The 14,271-nt window shown below is 35.2% G+C and overlaps 3 protein-coding genes across 3 annotated transcripts; 1 reads left to right on the top strand and 2 right to left on the bottom strand.

The window, feature by feature from the left end:
* Positions 1–4: 4 nt before the first annotated feature.
* On the bottom strand, positions 5–4,556 carry LOC125836748 (calcium-dependent protein kinase 20-like). The gene is made up of 8 exons (XM_049515957.1): positions 4,083–4,556; positions 2,914–3,316; positions 2,304–2,447; positions 2,049–2,201; positions 1,293–1,408; positions 891–1,058; positions 247–471; positions 5–103 (listed from the first exon to the last, which is right to left on the bottom strand). The coding sequence occupies exons 1-8, from the start codon at positions 4,539–4,541 to the stop codon at positions 23–25; spliced, it is 1,749 nt and encodes a 582-aa protein (XP_049371914.1). The 5' UTR covers positions 4,542–4,556; the 3' UTR covers positions 5–22.
* A 2,768-nt stretch (positions 4,557–7,324) lies between these two features.
* On the top strand, positions 7,325–7,979 carry LOC125836769 (uncharacterized). Its single transcript, XM_049515974.1, has one exon. It carries the CDS (start codon positions 7,383–7,385, stop codon positions 7,953–7,955), a length of 573 nt encoding a protein of 190 aa, XP_049371931.1. The 5' UTR covers positions 7,325–7,382; the 3' UTR covers positions 7,956–7,979.
* A 1,132-nt stretch (positions 7,980–9,111) lies between these two features.
* LOC125836758 (sucrose-phosphatase 1) lies at positions 9,112–13,747 on the bottom strand. Its single transcript, XM_049515964.1, has 9 exons — positions 13,569–13,747; positions 12,393–12,476; positions 11,926–12,225; positions 11,409–11,510; positions 11,052–11,246; positions 10,452–10,742; positions 10,121–10,307; positions 9,393–9,439; positions 9,112–9,312 (listed from the first exon to the last, which is right to left on the bottom strand). The coding sequence occupies exons 1-9, from the start codon at positions 13,662–13,664 to the stop codon at positions 9,214–9,216; spliced, it is 1,401 nt and encodes a 466-aa protein (XP_049371921.1). The 5' UTR covers positions 13,665–13,747; the 3' UTR covers positions 9,112–9,213.
* Between the last annotated feature and the right edge of the window lie 524 nt (positions 13,748–14,271).

Here is a 14,271-nt window from a genome sequence, read left to right as displayed (position 1 = left end):
ACGTCTCTAAAATACCAAACACTTACCTCCTTCTGCTCCCCATTTCGCCAAAACCAGTGTCTTGCATCATTGCTACAAATTCATTGTAATCTATGCGTCCATCCTGAAATATCGATAAGGGTACATTAACATTTGAGTTTGAGCAACGATATCTAAAGAACTACCACGTTCCTAGGCATAACGTTGCACGATTCTGCAAAGATATCAGAAGAAATTCAAAGAAAGGGGACAGAGGGAGGGACATACATTATCTTGATCAACTTCACACATAAGTTCTTCGATGGGGATGTTGCTCATCCCGAACTTCTCACAAGCTTGTTGGAGCTCGTCCTTTGTGATGTATCCGCTACCATCTTGATCGAAATAAGAAAAAGCTGCATACATGTGATCTTCCTTCTGAATTTTATTTAGATGGAGCATAGCTGCTATAAACTCACCGTAGTCAATGGTACCACTATTATCAGTATCTGCCTGCAATTGCACAAAGAAGTTTGTTTGACAATGTATCAAACCACGACCATCTCATCAAAAAGATTAAATTGTTAGAGAGAACACATTTTAAATCAATTAGATTATGTCTCAACGATATGTGTATATATCTTGAAGGACGAATATATACTTGATTAGGCACCCTGATACACAAAGGTTTGTTGGGGCGTTGGTCGAGTCTACAGCTTAAGTTCTACTCGTGTTATGACCTAGATTCGATTCCTAACTCTAGCAATACCTCAAGTTCTCTAATACTGATGACTGATAGCAACAACTTTTCTTTCCGATAAGAAAGAGTGGTGTAAATACTATTTCAAGGCATCTAAGATATATCGTAAACATCATCTTTTTCATGTAAGGAATACAAGTTCATAGACAAAATAACGAAATTATTTACTTACCGCTTGCATTAAACTAGTTATTTCTGAATCCTTCAGATCGGCACCTACTCGTTCCAAACCTTTCTTCAGTTCCTCCAACGTAATATTTCCACTATTATCAGTATCTATCATTTTGAACATTTCCTTGAGTCCTGCAATTTCCTCTGCAGATAGGCTTTCAGCAATAACCTATAAATAACGGAGGGATTGGTCAGCGATAAAAATGATTGTAAACTAGTATTAGTTAGAGGATCACAGTGTTCAAAGGCTATGTTGTTCGGACTCTTCAAAGCTGCCACGAGGTGCATGTCAGATACTCCGAAAGTAGTACATTTTTGGAGGATCTGACACGGGTGAGGCAACATCTTTGGAGATTAGTCCGAGCAACGTAGTGCAAAGGTCCTAAGAATTAGAATAACTTACTCTAACTGCTATCTTTTTTAATTTGTTCATTGCAGAAAATTGATTGAGACGAGTCAGAACAGCAGAATCAAGAGGCTTATCTGGAGCTACACCGCCAACACGGACCCATGGGTGACCTGAAATAACACGAACATCCATTATTCAGATAATCGTTTCATAAGTACGTACATGGACAGACACGGTAGGTAACATAATTTAGGAAAGGTGTTAAAGAGTATCAGTTCATAACTATATTTTCTGTTATTTCTCCCCTATCTTATCACCAGTTTGAGTCTTCCGCACAAAAGAGCTCATGTACAAGGTCGACATCATTTCCTCATAATTTAAAAACTCTGAGCAAGAAAAGTAGAAAAGAAAACGTGGAATCAGGACGCTTCATTGCTCAATATTCATAAATGTGAGCAATTGTGTATATTCTCTGTTCTTTTCCTCGAAACAACTAAATTTTACTTATAGTTTTCTACTATAAGCTGAGAATCACTGATTCTACAGCGTTCCGTATGTTTGACATAACAGTTATTGCAATGAATTGAGCCATTTGTCCGCTTGCTTCAAAATCCTATCAGCATACATTAAAGCAAGACTTCTGCTACAAAAAAATGCAGATATTTGGCACATTACGAATTAGTTTTACCACTGTTCTATCCAAGAATGACATTGAACGGAGTAGAGAACACAGACGATAAGTATCATAGTCAAAGATTAAGGAAACATGACGATGTCACGAGCATAAAGGATCAGAGAATTGTATCTTACAAAGGACTTCATGAGCTGTTAGCCGCTTTTTCGGATCTCTCACAAGCATCTTTCTGACAAGATCTTTTGCACTTTCTGATATAGATGGCCAAGGTTCTGATACAAAGTCAAGTTCCCCTTTTAGAACCTGTTCAAATATTCCTTGCTCCGTCTCTGATTCATAACAACACGATACATGCAAGATGGACATAATCATGTTAGCTCCGAGAATGATTTATAATCAAATAAATAAGGATGAGATTCACGAGATTTGACCTTCCCAGAAGGGGGGAACTCCACTTAGTAAAATATAAATGATCACTCCAGCACTCCATATATCGCATTCTAAACCATAATGCTTCCGCAACACTTCCGGGGCAACATAATAAGGGCTTCCGACAACATCAGTGAAGATTTCACCTGGGGGCACAGAACTTTTTTTCTTGATCAGGTGTTAGAAAGTCAGCTAATGAAACAGATAGAAGAAATAGCAGACAACAACGGAGAATTACTTTAAAAGAAGAACAACCCACGGCCTACAACAAGGATTCAACAAACATCCATTATAAAATAAGCTTAATGTGAAACAAACAAAGAAAAGAATAGATGTTCCTTATCTAAGTTGGTCGGACTTGGGTGCAGGTGTCTAATACGGGTGTAAATCTAGAGGTCGGATCCTTCATTATCTAAATTTTAAGATTTAGGGGTACAGATACGGGTGCGCAGATCTAAATTTCTTGGCATCTAAAGCATATCTACACAATATTGCTTTCGCTTTGTTGACATAAGTGAAATCATAACATTTCTGGGAAGTACCGAATAGATGAAAAAAACAATAAGCTAGATCGACACCATTTTAAGAAAAAAATGTTTGCAAGTGGACTACCTGGCTTGAAGAACACTGATAACCCAAAGTCGATTGTCTTCAAGGGCGAATCTTCATCCTGGTTGATAAAAAGAAAGTTCTCGGGTTTGAGGTCCCTATGCATGACACCCATGGAATGACATGCTTCCACGACACCTACAATTACCCTAGCGAGTTCAGCTGCCTTCTTCTCACTGTAATGTCCTCTCTGTAAAATCCTGTCGAAAAGCTCCCCACCCGCACAAAGCTCCATCACGACATGCACTTCAACAGCATCCTCATAAGCCCCTACTATTTGTACCACACTAGGGTGCCCTGCCAAATGGTGCATAATCTGAATCTCCCTTCTTACATCCTCGACATCCTCCTCGGTATTCAACTTCCTCTTAGCAATGGACTTACACGCCAACTCCTTTCCATGTACCTGTTATGATTTTTTGGACGAGAGATGCAAACAATAAAGTTGAAAACATGGATGAAAATCAGTCTCTTTTATATCATCAACTATAAGGCTTTATATAATTCCACATAAACAAAATAGTTAACTCCTCCTACAACTAAAGCATTAGACTCTTATAACGACTAAAAGCTTATATGGATGGCTGTTACATATTGTTTCATAACGTATAGTATTATAGTAATCGATGAATACAATGTTTGGATAGATTGTATCGTTTCTCATCGTTATATAATGCCACACATCAACAATTTGAATGAACATGATACAATAGGTAACAGCCATCCAAACAAGCGGTAAGAAACTGAATACTTTAGTGTATCAAATATTAGATTCCTCTTACAACTAAACAACTACTTACAACAACATATACCGAGTATAGTCCCACAAGTGAAGTCTGGGGATGGTAGTGTGTACGCAGACCTTACCCCTACCTTGGGAGGTAGTGAAGTCTGGGGATGGTAGTGTGTACGCAGACCTTACCCCTACTGTGGGAGGTAGAGAGGTTGTTTCTGATAGACCCTCGACTCAAGAAAATAACAAGAGTGAAAAAACCAAGACAAAATACTACACAAGACATGACAAAGCATACTAAATGAACAGTAACTACAACAAAATATGTATTAGAAATCAAAGGAACAAGAACCTACAACAGTAATACTACGACTACTAGTACAGAAGGATAAACGAGACTACAGTTAGTATCAGTAAAAGATGCAGCATTCAACAATACCTTGTCCACACATAAATACGTCGTCCCAAATTGACCTTGTCCAAGCTTCTTCCCTAAACTACAAATCTCCTTCAAATTACCAGTTTTTCTTCCCAAAACAGAGTCGATTTTAAGCCCAATGCTCGATACTCGCTTAACATGACTAGGTTTATTCTGTTTCACTCCTTCCACTGGTTTATTATTAACATTTGATGATGAATTCTTCTCATTAGTATCATCTCCACTAATCTTAAGGTGTGGGGGTGGAGTACTCTGAGTACCACCAAATCTATTAGTATCATTTCCATCTACTTTCTTCGACGATCCGAAGGATGAATGCTCTTGGGTTTTGTGGGAATTTGAGTCCCCTTTATTTGCAAGAGGTAAATGTTCTTGTTGTCTTGTTTTCCAAACAACTGCTGTTACTGATTGCAAGAACCCATTGTTACCCAATTTGGGTCCTATACATGTATTCCCCATTTTCTTACAATCAAATCCTTTCTACCTCCTCGAGGTAGTGTAACGTCTACGACTCTGCATACACTCTACTCTCTCCAAACCCCGATTCTTGTTCTTGTTCTTTCAATCAAATCATTACATTTTCTCTTTAATTCCCAAAAAAACCTTTCAAGAAACCTATAATCTTTTGCCCCCAAAAAGTTAAATACTAAATTCAAAAAAATAAAAAATCTCTTTCAATAAAATAAAACTTTCAAGAACCTATAATCTTTTACCCCCAAAAATTTAATACTACCCCTACATTCAAGAAAGGAAAAAAAAAACTTTCAAAGAATATTCAAGAACCCTAAATTCAAGATTTTATTTTTTTTCTTTCAATCAAAATCCTAACATTTTCTCTTTAATTCCCAAAAAATCCTTTCAAGAATCTATATTGTTTTGCCCCAAAAAGTTAAATTCCTCTAAATTGAAGAACCCTAAATTTCAGATTCCTTTTGGAATCTGAAATTCAAGAATTCATCAATAAAGATGAGTTTTTTTTTTTTTTTTCTTTTTGAAGAGAACAAACACAGAATTGACCTTAGTCTAAAATCAGCCTCAAAATTCGAAAAAAATTAAAAATAAATCAGGGATTAAGAGAAATTAGGGGAAATATTATGGAAAAATATTTGGGGGAAAAGAAAATTAGGAAATGTAAGGTGGTATAATGGTTTGTTTAATTTTTACAAAGATCACTTTCATGCATGCATGCGTACGTACATTTTTTCTTCAAAATGTGCATCTTTTCGCGTTTTATATCTTAATTATCCATAATACATAAATAAGCTCAAACTTATTTTAAGATGATTTGAAAGTGCGCATCTAGACACTTAAATTACTTGGTCTCAAATTACAACTGAAAACATTCCAATTTGTCACCAATGTGTCTCGTGGTCACCCAAGACTGACGTGGCATAAATTTTGGAGGTCAAAAGTTATGATCATTTTAGTTTTGTCTGATATTATGTCTTGTATGTGTGTTTCGTCGATGTTGAACAATTCTGAACCAGTGAAATGCCGATCTAGCGCTAGGCGAGAAAAAATTAAGAGGTTTTTTGTTTTGAACATGTGTTTCACTGGCGTTAAACAATGTTGGATAGGCGTTTCAATAATTGAAACGCCAGTTGGAAGATGGAAAATCACGTAAGTCTATTTTAGTCCAATGTTTGTCACTTTTGACCATTCTTTCAATCCCTAAAAGTGGTTTCTCTCCTCCTCTCATTCTCATTCATCAAGGTATGCTCTTCTCCATGGATTTCAAGCTCTCCAATCCAAATTTTGGGAGTATCATATGAATATATGTAATTTTGGGAGGACTATTTAGCACCGAGAGGTCACGGGTTTTTAAAAACTCAAATCTCATAACTATATATGTACCTGTAAGATTATGTTTCACCATTTTATCGATTGATCATTTAGCCCGGAGAGACTCAGATTAGTGGATCCACATAGATATGATAGGGTTCTATACTTTGACAAGGTATAGGACAAACCTCCGAACTGGGTTAGTTATTGGACATCATGAGCTCACATGGTGTATGTCGATTATAAGAAACTTCTCAGTTTGTACCCTTTTATGATATGTTCTTAACTTTATTTAATTCACTTTAAGTATGCTATTTACAACTATGATAATGCAAGACAGCTGAAATAGACTCATCTCTATATATGATTATGCAAGACGACTGAAATAGACTCATCTTTGTATATGATTATGCAAGACGACTGAAATAGACTCATCTCTATATATGCTTTTGAAAGAAGATTGTGAATGGTATTTAGACATGAACTCCAACTGTTTTCTCTTTAGTTTTTTCACTATGTATATGATTTTGGAAACCTTATTTCACTGTCCTCATTATGTCATTTTGCGATTATGCTAGTGCCCCTTACTCACTCAGTACATGAAACACATACTTTTCTCTGGGATGCATCCTTTTATACTGTAAATTTCAGTGCCTATTTTCAGACTCGTGGCTAGTAAGGTGCAACATCTCTAGTTAGCAATTGGTGAGTCATCCTGATCACTTAGGGACTCCATGGACTTTAGTGGTTAGACCTTATTTTACGTTGTCTTTAGACTTTTGAAGGCGTCATGTCCTGGCTACGTATTTCTTTATTTTAAATGGTAGAGGCTATATTTCAGACATTAGTATTTCAATTCATGGACTTTATTCAGTTACGCATTTAGCTTCCACTTTAGTTTCCTTACTATATGCTTTGATATGCTATACCAAGGATTAATTTGGAACCACTCGTGATTCCAAACATCGTGTCTCAGTTGGATATAGGTTCGGATCGTGACAATAAACTAAATAAATATATGCTAAATAAAGGTTACAAATTTAACTAATTACTATATACATTTAAGAAATATCCATTTAATAACTCTCTATTTTAACTCGCCCATATTTCAATTCATCCATTTGACACCCCAACATGCACCAAGAAAACTCATCTATTATATATAGTCTATAACAATAAAATAGAAAGCAATGTGCTGAATTCCCACTAAAATATATATTTAACAAATATATCCATTTATTAACTCCCTATTTCAACCCGTCCATTTGTCACCCCGACATACCCAAAAAAACAACCATCTTCTAACAATAAACTAAAAAAGAGAGGTGCTAATTTCACAAAGTAATCACCATATATACTTAATAACAATCTATTTTTAAGCATAGCCATACAAGACAAAACTAATTTTTTTTTTTGTATAAATACCACCCTTACTTTCTTTATAATCATATAATATTGATTATCTCCATTGTTTTTTCTCCTTTCCAATAAAACAACAAAAAAAAGGGATAAAAAACAATGGCTCCTCTAACAAAAATAACTTTTCTTGTTATTGCAATTTCCTTCTTCCTCACAATTCCATCAAATGCATTTGATTATACATTAAAAACATCTCTTTCAGCTCCATCTTCTCTTCCTACTCCAAAAACTCCTACTACTCCAAAACCTCAAATCTTGGATGGTCCAGTACAAAAAGTCGTTGTTGCAAGTCAAAATGTACCATCATTTGTTAAAGCAACAATGGTTGGCACAATGTCCAAGACACAAGAATTTATCAAAAATGTAATTGAGAAAAGATTGACTTTAAGTGCAAAAATGGATCATTATAGAAAAGATTGTCTTGAAACATGCAAAGAGGTGTATGGAGATGCAATTGATGCAATGAAAAAGGCATCACAAGATGTTAAAGCACAAAATTTTTACAAAGCAAATATGGATCTTAGTGCAATGTATTCATACATTGAAACTTGCCATGATTGTGTTGTTGAGACAAAAGAAAATGATCTTGCCTTCCAAAATTTTGAAAAGTGGGCAAAAGGTGTTGCTAGTGATTGTCTTGATAAAGTTTCTAAAGAATACTATAAAAATTAATAAATATTATGGTATTCAATTTTAGTGTTTTTAATTAAAGCTATATACATCAATCAATCAGTGTGTCATCAAAAGATATTTACAAGATGAGATTTTTAATCTTAGCTTGAGAATAAGGTAGGTTGTCATGATCTGTTATAACAAAGATAGGTGACATTAAGAATTTCTTACACTTGCGATGTATTTTGTATTGTCTTGGTGGACAACATGACGAAGAAAAAAAAAGTGATATATTAATTTACGTTTTAATTTATGTGTTGTATTTTATTTTTTTTATTTTGTTCAAAAATATCATTTTTGTATATTTAATAAATTCTTCAATTACAACATCTCATGTGTCTCATATTTAAGACTATAAGATTTAAATTTTTAAATAAGATATATAAAATAAATAGAATGGAAAAACGATAGTGCAATCAGATCTCTCTATAACAATCCTGAATTAATGAACAATTTTTCTTTGAGATAGAACTTTTTTTATGTTATATTTACTCTTTATATGATAAACTTTTTATGTTACCTCTTAATAATACTTAAATATTTACCTATTTATTATTTTATATATATAATAATAACCAAAAAGTAGTCTATTCACTTTTTATTGGTGATACAAAGTTAATAAATTATGTAAGTTCTAACAAAGGAATTTGAAATGTCAAAAACTCTTTATGAATGTCAAATGATATTACAGATATATAACATGTAATAACTATAACAAGGACCTAACTTCATCATTTTAAACTGTCTAAATTCGACTCAAGTCGTTCATTTGTCACCTCTCGATATTAGGCAATTGAATTAAGTTATCTCGAAAGACCTCGAAGATTCCACTCAAGTTTAAAGAGACTCTTCCCTTGAATTAAATCTAAAAAAAAAAAAAAAAGAGAATGTAGAGATGATTATATGCAATTTTCACTATGAACAAGAATTCCTTTTGGTGTGACACCAAATCATAGAGCATAGTTACAAAGAGGAACTCGAATTCCTTCTCTCGAGACCACGTGTCCCAAAAATGCCACTAAATCAAACCAGAACTCACACTTCGAAAATTTAGCATACAACTGACATTCTCTAACACAAAATTTTACAACTACAACTGTCGAAAAGAAGAGCAATACTTATTATTACCTAAACGATTGCCCTTCTTTTCGGGTTTGGGTTTGTAATACATTCATCATCAAGGAAGAATGAGAACAAACAGTGTTAAGAGGGACAATGTGCATATGTGTAAAAGGAGGCCGGCTTTCCAGAGTCAAACCTAGAAGAACCAGGTCGTGGAGTCACTTGCTGACTCCACGCCCTGCAACCAAGTCTGATGCACGTGTGTCCAAGTGAGCCCGTCTGCAACAGTCACATTCTGGAAGCGAAAAACCAAATTATAACAGGCTTTGGATTGTAGGACAACAAAAATTGCAATGATCCTTCAATAAACTTCACCTTTGAGCTTAATAAGACGGTAGTTATGCAACATTGTCGATCTTCACCTGTCGGAAACAGCATCTTTTAAGATATTACAGTAAAACATAACAAGAGTTGAAGAGAAAGGAGATGTAAATCGTCTTAGTATTGGATCATTCTCGCAGAAAATAAGTCATTTCCGTAATCACTTGGTTAAATATGACTATAGCTTCATAAGTCTTAACTAATTTGGGGCACAGAATCTGTCATAGATGTAAAATTTGCTAAATTTCATTCTCAACTTTCTCATCACATGAATGAGACATGACTTTTTATCATAAGAATACTAAGCTTTCGACTTGAACTAGAAAAAGTTTTGTTTTCTTTGGACAGGCTAACCCGGAAAGAGAGATCGGGATGAATAGTCATAGTATTGCCCCTTGTAGTTTTTATTGTCCTTCGATTTTTGTTACTATGTGTTGTTCCTTGTAGCTCGATTATCGTCTTGTTCTGTTGTAGTTTCTGTTATGTTACTTGCTATCTGTTATTTTTGTTATTATCTGTTGTTTCTTGTTCTACCGTTACTTCTTGTTCTACCGTTTCTTCTTGTTCAGGATTACTTTGGATTGTTTTTCCTTTAGGTCGAGGGTTTATCGGAAACAGTCTCTCTACCTCTGAGGTAGGAGTAAGGTATGCGTACAAGTCAAAAGAAACTAGAAAAGAAGAAGTAAATATAAAAGACCATCTACGAGGCAAAAGACACTTACCGCAAAGCTCCCATTTCTTGAAACTTACTAACCATGAATCTGAACCAACCTGCGTAGGTAAGACTTGATCAACCCAAATGCGATATTGTTTACCCTTTTTGTCGCCATGACACTTTTTGAATGTATTAACGCATTCCTCGAGAGATTTCTCAACTCCAGATGGGTGCACAAAAGTACCAGATGGTCTCTGCAGCAACAAAAAGAGTTGGCAAATTCGGATTTTCAAGCGAAAAAGAAGCCATTAGGGAACAACCAAAACTCAAGCATAAAATACACATAATTCGACAAAAGATAAAAGATAAAAACACAACAGTAGGTATAGGGTACATACACAAACTGCTTTCAGGTTCGACAAGTAAAGGTCAGAATTCTCAATCTCTCCACGCCTCCATTTCTCGAAAAACAGGTAAAATTTGACGATTTCATAAGCAGGAACAAAGTTCTCCATCTTGCAGTCTGACATATTGGTAACGTCTCTAGGAGAGGTACTTGGTCCCAGGTTGAAACGTCCAATGGCTTGTATTATACCCGCAGCACATCTCTCTGTCGCATGAATTACTTTAGGATTATCTTTCACATTTGCAGCATGCCATTGTAATAATTCCTCCTGTGCATTCGATACCTGCAAAGTGAATATAGAATTTTAGAGCAGTTCTGAACTCAAAACAACAACACACTCACGCAGTCCCACAAAATGGAGTCTGGGGAAGGTAGAGAGCGTACTGCACCTTACCCCTACCTCAGAGGTAGGGAGATTTGTTTCCGATAGACCCTTGGCTCAAGGAAAATCAGTCCAAAGCAGGCTAGAAAAAGAAGTAACGGGAATACAAGAATCAACAGATCATAACAAAACAATAGATAGTAGCAAAACAGAACAACAAAACAATACAATAATCGAAGTACAAGGAATCAACAGATAGTAACCACTAACCATTACACCATAAACATCTGGGATGCTGAAAAGCTCAGCATCATTTCCAGAGTCACCACAGGCAAGCGTGTTGTTTGGTAATTTACCCTCACTCTTTAATTTCTTCAGCAAATACGCAAGTGCTTGTCCTTTGCCAGCACCTTGAGGCAAAATATCTAAAGCCATCCCTCCACTGTAAATTATTTTGACATCCAACTGATCACAAAAATAGAAATATTAAAAATCAGAGCAAAAAGATATTGAAACCTTATCAAAAGTTTTTCTCACTGCAGCATGAAAAGAAAGACATGCTATCATTTTGCTATTGTGGAGTTTCATATTGACCCATAATCTACTAGTGTAAAAGTAGCATTGTACCCCACGTTCTTCCAAGCGTTTGGAAAGAGTTTTCATTATATCTTGAGCCTTGTCTTTCTGAACGTTGAAACTGACCTTGTGAGGTCGTTGCTCCGTTTCTGACTGAAGTGTGAAAAGAAGTTTATTTATGAGACATCAATTACGATAACAATATTCAACATACAAACTAGTTTTACACGGAAATTAGTTTAAATGTATCAAAATGAGTTATTGGTCAAAAACACATCTGAACTATCACTTTTCGCGAGTTTCACACCCCAAATAACGGTTGTTCCTTTTTCCTACCTAAACTATCATCATCTATGTATTAAAACACACCTCGGAGCTGATTAGACTAACTATCAGTTGTTTGTTGTTGTTTCATTTTCCTACCTGAACTATCACCATCTACTCAACTAGGTGTGTTTTTTAATACATAGATGGTGATTATTCAGGTGTGAAACTCCGCGAAAAAAGCGATAGTTCAAGGTGTGTTTTTTACCATTATCTCTATATAAAATGATGCAAACATCTGTACCTGAAGTGTTAGTTCAGGAAATTTTTTTGTCTCCTCCGTCACTATTTTCCGATCCCATTTGTCATTTAAAAATGCTTCCCAACCATCATCTGGCAACATAGAGTTCCCATATGTTATTTCAGTCCCCACAGACATAATGGTAATATCTGGGGTTAGCATGGGCTTCTCTTTTCTCAACTCCTTGTAAAGAGTTGGTGATCTCCCAGTTGAGAACACTAACAAGGAGTTTTTGCGATAATTGGCTTCCCATAAAGCATTGAACCTAAGCAGAGAGAGGTTCTCGGGATCATGATGATCGACCTGTAAAGAGAGTCTCATGTAAGTTACATCAGCATAACGAAGAAAAGGTTCAAAAACACCACCAGGAGCATGTCGGATTCTCCAAAAGTAGTGCATTTTTGGAGGATCAGACATGGGTGTGGTAACATTTTTGGAGAATCCGAGTAACCTAGACTACAACAACCCACCATTGTATAGTCAAGATCTGAGACTATCATGAGACGTGCTGCACTGGTTAGCCGATCCATGGTTGATTTAATATTAGCTTCACTCTGAAACAAGACAAAGAAATCTCAGTCAATTAGTTTGTTTGCCTTTTAGGTTTGAATTTTAGTCGTTCAGATGTCAACCATTAAATGTGCTCGTTTTTGTTATGTGACATCCACCTAATTGGCCTGAATATATCTAAATGATTAAGATTGTAACTAAGTCTTAATATCATTAAGACATATCTCCTCTCTGCCCCCACGAAGACCTCTTTACGTACAAAGGCATCTCTACCTCATAAAGGCAGAAGTAAAGTCTACGTACATTTTTTACCATTTTCAAATCCTACTTGTGGAATTATATTGGGTATGTTGTTGTTGTTGTCTATCTACAAAGATGATAGGTCACAAATTCCATCCGTTCAAAGCTACCGACATCACCTATCATTATCAACTACTACCACCGCGGTCCACGATCATTAACTATATCACCATCATTGTCAATCACTACAATTAGTCATTGCTACCACTAGCCACCATTTACAATCATCATCATTACCACAACAACCACTCAACACTACCGACAATCACCACCATCAGTCACCACTACACCGTCATCATTCACAACCATTAGGGCTCTACTATCAACCACCATCTCCACTAATTACCACCCACAACACCACCATTAACTGAAAAAAAGTGTTTATTAACACATTTTTAGCAAACACACTTAGTGTTCATTTCAACACTTCTATCCAAATTCATAACTATTTACTGCACTTCACACTTATCAACTACTCATTCAACTTCAATTTGTTTGTATTCTTTTCCTTTTCAATTCGTTTCAACAAACAATGCATCTTTCTTTTTCTAGTAACTCTTAAATTATAACATTTCAACCGACATATTTAAAATCACAAGATATATCTTTTTTACTTTCTTAAATTTCATGCATCAAGTTAAAACTAGACAAACAAATTAAAACAGAAAGAGTAGTACTTCTAATCAAAACTAAATCATCACAAAAATCACAGTACACCCATTAAAATTTCATCCCTAAAATCTTAGTAGCTCACTGAACCCTCATCCATTTTCCCTTCCCCTACCCCCAATTCACAAAAAAAAAACTTACTCAGAAAAATAAACAAAATGGGTTACCTGAAATGAAGTGAAAGAAGGGATTTTGGGAGTGGAGCAGCAGTAGCAGCAATGAGGGAAACCTGAAAAATTGAATCTTAGCTTAAGAGAAGGCATAGATTAGAAAAAGAGAGTTAATTTGTCTACTTCTTTGGGAAAAAAAATTCAATTCCTTTGGGCTTCTTTTGTAAAGGCCAAAGAGAAAGCATCTCAATTATACTAAGATGAGATCAACATGAGTTGTGGTGCATTGGTGAGAATGTTTCACCTTAACTAGAGGTATCAGATTTGAGTTATGAGTATGGAGAAAATCTTGTTGGGAGTACTACTCCCAAATGGCCCCTGCAGAGCGCGATCCAAATTTAATCGGAGCTTCAATGTGGGCTCCAAATACCGGGTGGGAAACCCCAAAAAAAAAAAAAAAAACTAAGATGAGATTCTTAATTATATATATACTGGACATAACTATTCGTGATAGTACGGGCCCAATATTTGTTATTTTTTTGTCTGATTCTACGTGATATAGATAAAATTTAGAGAGTCAATTAAATTTTAATATGATTTTAAAATATTTTAAATTGTTAATTATTGTAATTTATAGTACTTTTTACGTAATTTAAAAAATATATATGTTACTTTCCTTGTCCCAATATATGTAGCACAAATAGAATTTCAAGAGTCAATATGTTGTTAATAATTGAGATTTACAATACTTTTTACGTAA

This window comes from Solanum verrucosum, unplaced genomic scaffold, assembly GCF_900185275.1.
Source record: "Solanum verrucosum unplaced genomic scaffold, falcon-dt-bn FXZP01000284.1, whole genome shotgun sequence".
In the NCBI taxonomy this organism is placed as follows: domain Eukaryota; kingdom Viridiplantae; phylum Streptophyta; class Magnoliopsida; order Solanales; family Solanaceae; genus Solanum; species Solanum verrucosum.
Note: the sequence above shows the minus strand (reverse complement) of the source record. Positions and strands in the feature narration are given on the sequence as shown.

Bases quoted from the DNA above. Each gene is read 5' to 3' on its own strand.
- LOC125836748 (XM_049515957.1), bottom strand. From the start codon at position 4,541: ATGGGGAATACATGTATAGGACCCAAATTGGGTAACAATGGGTTCTTG. The intron at 3,317-4,082 runs GTATTGTTGAAT...AAATCATAACAG, and splicing joins CGTATTTATGTGTGGACAAG to GTACATGGAAAGGAGTTGGC. The intron at 2,202-2,303 runs GTCAAATCTCGT...GTTATGAATCAG, and splicing joins AGTTCCCCCCTTCTGGGAAG to AGACGGAGCAAGGAATATTT.
- LOC125836769 (XM_049515974.1), top strand. From the start codon at position 7,383: ATGGCTCCTCTAACAAAAATAACTTTTCTTGTTATTGCAATTTCCTTC.
- LOC125836758 (XM_049515964.1), bottom strand. From the start codon at position 13,664: ATGCCTTCTCTTAAGCTAAGATTCAATTTTTCAGGTTTCCCTCATTGC. The intron at 10,308-10,451 runs GTATGTACCCTA...TTGTTGCTGCAG, and splicing joins CGAACCTGAAAGCAGTTTGT to AGACCATCTGGTACTTTTGT. The intron at 9,440-10,120 runs GTAAGTGTCTTT...TGTTTCCGACAG, and splicing joins CAAGAAATGGGAGCTTTGCG to GTGAAGATCGACAATGTTGC.